General features: G+C 37.7%; 1 protein-coding gene across 1 annotated transcript; it reads right to left on the bottom strand.

Moving 5' to 3' along the window:
- Positions 1-3,453: 3,453 nt before the first annotated feature.
- On the bottom strand, positions 3,454-6,444 carry LOC110925287 (putative F-box/FBD/LRR-repeat protein At4g13965). Its single transcript, XM_035986370.1, has 3 exons — positions 5,407-6,444; positions 5,152-5,304; positions 3,454-3,483 (listed from the first exon to the last, which is right to left on the bottom strand). Exons 1-3 carry the CDS (start codon positions 6,442-6,444, stop codon positions 3,454-3,456), a joined length of 1,221 nt encoding a protein of 406 aa, XP_035842263.1.
- Positions 6,445-6,610: the final 166 nt, after the last annotated feature.

The following is a 6,610-nucleotide window of genomic DNA, read 5'->3' as shown; positions in this document are numbered from 1 at the left end:
CATACTTTTTAATAAAAATTATGACAATTTTAGGTCTTTTAACAAGATTAATTAAACCATCATTTTTATCCTACTTATAACCTTGACCTTTTATTTAAACAACTTGTTTAACTCACTTTTCAAGACTATTATAGTTTAAATCATGGTTTTTAATCTTAAAAAAAAGTTACATTTGAAATAAATCATCTTCATGTTGTAGTAAAGTTCATGGCTCATAAGAATGATGATCTTGTTTAGATTTAAACATAAAGATGTTTAAATCTTTATTTTTGTTCTTAATCATACAAGATCGTCCATGTAAATAACCTATTTTAACAAGATCTACATATGTAAAGCATTATCTAGCACATAATCAACATAATCCACATAATATACACCATATTTAGTAGACTTTTATGGTGGGGTTAGGGTTTTAATCTTTGATTTTTGTTTTGTTCAAGATGATCAACATACATTATATATTCTAAAAAGCTTAAAAAGTATGGAATGATGTCTTACAACTTTGCAAGAATCTAGTAGATGAAGATGATAAAGGTGTAAAGCTCCAAAATGATCCCTAATGCTTCTCCATGGTTGCTACACTCTTGTATCATTTTAGAAGAGGCTTTAGATGCTTAAAATGAAGTGTTTAAAAATTTAGAATGGAAAGTTAAAAGGGGTGTTTGGGATCCGTAGATGAGAGAGGGACAAGGAGGTATGATATGTTTTTTTTTTTTTAATGTGGAAGATGATGAGGGAATGGTGGTGTTAGATGATTATATTCTTGCAAGTAATGGTTAAGTCAAAAAAACAAATCTTGCACCATGCTTCACCAAAGATTTTAACTATCACCTCAAGTGTGTAGGGTGGCTTGTGGGACCACCCCATGACCGATCTTTGGGAGGTAAGTTGTAGGAGTTTTTTTCCCTGCGTGTCTTGTGGACCTTCCAGTCCGTAACCTCAACAGGTTCTTCAGTAAATTGAAGTTTGTCGTTGACGTGTATCTCATCTGCTGGAATGACAACCGTCTCTTGTGTAGGACTTTTCTTGAGATTTGACACGTGAAGCGTGTCGTGTACACTGCTCAGTTCTTCTGGTAGTTCTAATTTGTATGCCACAGTTCTGATCTTTTCCAGGATTTTGAAAGGTCCAATGTAACGTGGGTTCAACTTTCCACATTTACTAAATCTTACTACGCCCTTCCAAGGTGAGACTTTCAACAATACCATATCTCCGACCTCGAAAGCTAATGGTTTGCGTCGTTTGTCGGCGTAGCTCTTTTGTCTGTCACGAGCCGTCTTGATACGGTCTCGTATCTGAATGATCTTGTCTGTGGTTTCCTAGATCAAATCCGGACCAATGAGTTGTTTATCCCCGGTCTCCGCCCAACATAGCGGGGACCGACACTTTCGTCCATATAACGCTTCAAATGGCGCGGCCTGAATGCTAGTGTGATAGCTATTATTGTAGGAGAACTCCACTAAAGGCAAGTGAGTATCCCAATTTCCACCCAAGTCCATCACACAAGCACGCAACATGTCCTCCAAAGTTCATATCGTTCGTTCACTTTGGCCGTCCGTTTGAGGGTGAAAGGCCGTACTAAGATTCAGTTGTGATCCAAAGGCCTTTTGGAATGATTTCCATATTCTTGACATGAATCGACCATCGCGGTCTGATATAATAGAAACAGGCACTCCATCGCAGTCTGATATAATAGAAACAGGCACTCCTTGAGATATATTTCAGCCAGTTTCTTAGTGCCATCTTTTTCACTGATCGGTAGAAAATGTGCGGACTTTGTAAGTCGGTCTACAATTACCCAAATCATATCATGGCCTCTCGAGGTTCGGGGTAACTTAGTAATGAAGTCCATTGAGATTTGTTCCCATTTCCATATGGGAATTTTAGGTTGTTGGAGCAACCCTGCAGGCTTTTGATATTTCGCCTTAACCTTAGCGCAGGTAAGGCATTTCCCAACATAAGTAGCAATGTCGCTTTTAAGCTTAGGCCACCAATAAAATTCTTTTAAATCTTGTTACATCTTATCCGAACCCGGATGTATAAAGTACCTTGACTTGTGTGCCTTGTCCAAGATAATTGTTCGCAGTTCGCCAAAGAACGGGACCCAAATTCGTTCCATAAAGTACAGTGTTCCATCCTCCTTTGGCACCAATTGTGCCTCCATTCCTTGTAAGGATTCGGCTGGTATATTTTCTGGTTTAAGCGCCTCTTGTTGAGCATCGTGAATCCGAGAAGTGAGATCATTATGTATGGTCATCTCCAAGGCTCGCACCCTTAGAGGTTTAATACGTTCCTTGCGGCTCAGGGCGTCCGCCACAACGTTCGCCTTGCCCGGATGATACTTTATCTCACAATCATAATTGTTCAATAACTCGACCCATCGTCGTTGCCGCATATTTAAATCTTTCTGATCGAATATGTGCTGCAAACTCTTGTGATCTGTGAAGATTGTACAACGAGTACCATATTAGTAGTGACGCCAGATCTTTAACGCGAATACCACCGCACCTAGCTCCAGATCATGCGTGGTATAGCTTTTCTCATGCACCTTTAATTGACGAGACGCGTACGCAATGACTTTGTCCCGTTGCATCAACACACAACCAAGACCTTGATGCGGTGCATCACAATAAACCATGAAGTCATCGGTACCGTCGGGTAAGGATAAAATAGGCGCGTCACAAAGTTTATCCTTCAGCAGTTGAAACGCCGCCTCCTGTTTCTCACCCCAATCAAATTTCTTGTCTTTTTGCGTTAGGGACGTTAGCGGTTGAGCAACTTTTCAAAAGTTCTCTATGAATCGTCTATAGTAGCCCGCTAATCCCAGAAACTGCCGTATCTCAGTAGGGGTCCTAGGCGCTTCCCAATTCTTAATTGCCTCAATCTTTACCGGGTCGACATGAATTCCCTTCTCATTTTCCACATGACCTAGGAATTGTACCTCGCGAATCCAAAATTCGCACTTCGAAAACTTTGCATACAATTGTTCCTTTCTCAAGAGTTCCAAAATAGCTCGCAAATGCTGCTCGTGTTCCTCCTTGGTTCGCGAGTATTTTAGGATATCATCAATAAACACAATCACGAACTTGTCCAAATACGGCTTACACACGCGGTTCATGAGGTCCATGAATACCGCCGGTGCGTTGGTTAAGCCGAACGGCATAACAAGAAACTCGTAATGTCCATAACGAGTCCTAAAGGCCGTTTTGGGGATACTTTCCTCTTGTATTCTCAACTGATGGTAACCCAACCTCAGATCGATCTTGGAGTAGTAACTGGAACCTTGTAGTTGATCGAACAAGTCGTCGATTCTCGGTAAGGGATATCGGTTCTTGATGGTCAGCTTGTTTAACTCCCTATAGTCAATGCACATGCGAAAACTGCCGTCTTTCTTTTTAACAAATAATACCGGAGCTCCCCAAGGTGAGAAACTCGGTCTAATAAATCCCTTATCTAGCAGCTCTTGCGTTCCTTCACTACTGCCTATAGGTGAGCAAAAAAAAAGATTAAAAAAACAAAACAAAAATAACTGATAGAGCCGTATCGAAGTATCATATCAATAAAAAAGAATCCCATCCAAAAAGAAATTAACCACCCTGCTCTGTATTCCCAAACCCTACTAAAATATCATATCAATAAAAAATAATCCTACATTATCATCAAATCCGATTTCCTGAATCAAATTACATCGATACTTTTTAATCGAAACGCTCTAATCAATCACCAGCAATAACAAAAATAAAGACCAAAAAACATTACGATTTAATCACATGCGCACAATCGTATGCAATCATGCATCAGATATTACAATTTATTCATCTCATATATAATTCAACTATCATAAATTAAGGTCATTTATCTGAATCATTTGACCATAACTTTCAAATGCAAACAAAAACAAAATTGCTACCAGTTAATTAAATGAAAAATATAGACCATTAATTTTAAAATTGCTAGTTTTACCTCATTCCTGATTGAAAACCCCTAAACATTCCTGATGAATGACTGAAAAAAAAACTTACCTTTTGAACTCGATGGAGAAAGGAGGCATATTCAAATCAATGGGTCCCGACAGCGGCGATGTTGAGCGGATACCGAAGAAGGGAGTTTGGAGTATTCCTTTATAACCCTAGTCTTAACATTATCAGCATCCCATGGCTGAAACCTTTCATTGATTTAACTTTGTTTCATGATCAAAGGAGAAGCTTTTTAGTCATCACGAACATGAGATTTCTTTAGACTGTAGATGATTGAGAGATATGAAATGGGGACTATGATGGAAAATGAAACGAATGGGGATTTATCTTGGTTAAGTGCAAATGATAAGAAATTATTTATACTATGAATCGAAAACTAGAACCAAGAATAAATAATTAACACCAATATGCTCATGCTTAATGATTGTTGATGCGATCAGAGATGAGAAGAAATGGCTGAAGAATTAAGGTCACAAAGAGAGAAGATAAGTGGCAGTGGAAGTGATGCGGATTTAGGGTTTTTAGAACATTTAAATACCCGGGTCATATTACGGATCCCGTCTCTACCCATTTAAGGAAAAAAAGACCCGGATTTTTGGAGCCAAAATGCAAAATTTAGAGGCCTCCTAGCTTGACACATCAGCAAAAATTAACACATTTATTATATATAATAGATTACTTGCTTGTTATCGCTAACAAAATTAGTTTTAAATACAAACTTAAATATAAGCATCGGGTGGACAAGGTATGAAAATAGCCTAGTTTAACCAGAGTAACCCAAATAATGGGTCGTGTTTGGATTGAACTAAAAGCAAGTATGTCTACATGGAAACACATCAACATACCTTGTGATCAATATAATATAACTAAAAACCATTAAATAAAAGTCCAAACACCAAACAACAGAAGAAAACGTAGATAAGTAGAATAACAAAACTACTCACACATAAGCATCCAATTGTAAACCAAATTAATGCATTTTCTATAGTTCAAAAAACTATATGATTGAAAGTGGTTCACTAGACAAGATCTATTTAACTAACGGGTTTTGATATGGAGAATATTTTCCAATAAAATTGATTTCACAATGCCTGGAAGCCCTTGGAACATTAAGCAATTGTGTTGACAATCTCCTTTCTTCTTTAAAGCGTAAGCTTCGCCAAATGATTGTTACTGTCTTCAAAACCTCTGCATTCCCCAACATGTATTTCATAGACTGTACATCACACTTTCGCCCCTCACATTTTGAAAACTTAATTGTTGTAAGGTTTGTTAGCAAACAAGCAGGAACCAACTTTGGTTCAACCCAAAGGGATTCTATATCCGTCTGTTTTTAACACAAGAAAGATAAGGAAAAATAATAATAAGCTCAATATTATTATATAAGGATAAAAGAATGTAAACATGTTAAAAAGAAAATTTGTCAAACCTTAGACATGTCTGCTTTGTTAATACACAGATGTTTCAACTCTGGAGAACTTTCAAGAAATTCTGAGATTATTAGTCTCCAATCCCGAAAACCCTTCAACTCCAAGTACGTCATATTTGGAAAGCTGGGAAGAGCTGAATCTATTGGGATCTCATAGTAAACAATGGGACCAATTTGAGCTGAAAGTGATTTAACTCCGTTTGTTCCCTTTAGAATGTCAACCCACATAGAATCGCATCTTACGTGAGTAAATGAAAAAGAAGCCCCAACCAGAGAAGACACATCTTCCGTTAAAAAATACGAGCACAAAACTCCGCCAACAAATAGGTACTCAAGATTAGGGACGTTTAGCACAACTTTGTTGGTAAAAGGTGACTTACAGTATAGTATTGTTAGTTTCATTCGTTTCAAAGTAGGGATGATGAATATGTAATTTTCTTCATCAGCTAGCCATGTTACTGTTAAAAATAAACTTTCAAGCACCGGACAGCCTCGGATGAGTTTAAATGCATTCTCATGAGGTTTGTCAAAAACAGCAATGTCAAGAGTTTTCAGACAAGGAAGATTGACCGAACACAGACATCTCCAAACACGCCCATTACGAATTTCGCAATCAATGCTTAATTTTGTGAGTGTCTTGCATGTGAAAAGGCTTGCAGGTAACTGAGCCAGGATAACATGTATGTCAAGCTCTTGTACGTTTAACCGCACTGCCTTATCAATCCAACTTGATACACTTGACATTCTATACCAATAATATCTATCAGAAAACTTTAATCGGAATAATTTAACATGGGGTGTTTGGCAAAACTCTAGTACCCGGTCAACAAATTTTGACAAGACATCGAAACCATGGACCTTGTGAATATCATCAAAGTCAAGGTTAGTGACCAACATCCATCTATGCCTCCAACTTTTCGATAAAATGCTACTTCGAACAGCAAATTTCGTAGGCATTAGAGAAAGTATCAGTGCAACAACCTCTTCAGGCAACATGCTAAGCCTGTCGTCTGTATTCTCATTTATGGAACTACTCATTGTCGGGATCTTTGATTCCTGAAAACCTAACACAAAAAATTATATCAACAACAACCGTACCAAGTATACCACATAGTTTTTGATTTGAAAACTGGCAAAACTACACGTTTGTTTCAAAGTGTGAAGATGAAGGTATCTTAATTAATACTAAACACTTAATAAAAAA

The sequence above is a fragment of the Helianthus annuus genome, chromosome 17 (genome assembly GCF_002127325.2).
Source record: "Helianthus annuus cultivar XRQ/B chromosome 17, HanXRQr2.0-SUNRISE, whole genome shotgun sequence".
Lineage (NCBI taxonomy): Eukaryota > Viridiplantae > Streptophyta > Magnoliopsida > Asterales > Asteraceae > Helianthus > Helianthus annuus.
Note: the sequence above shows the minus strand (reverse complement) of the source record. Positions and strands in the feature narration are given on the sequence as shown.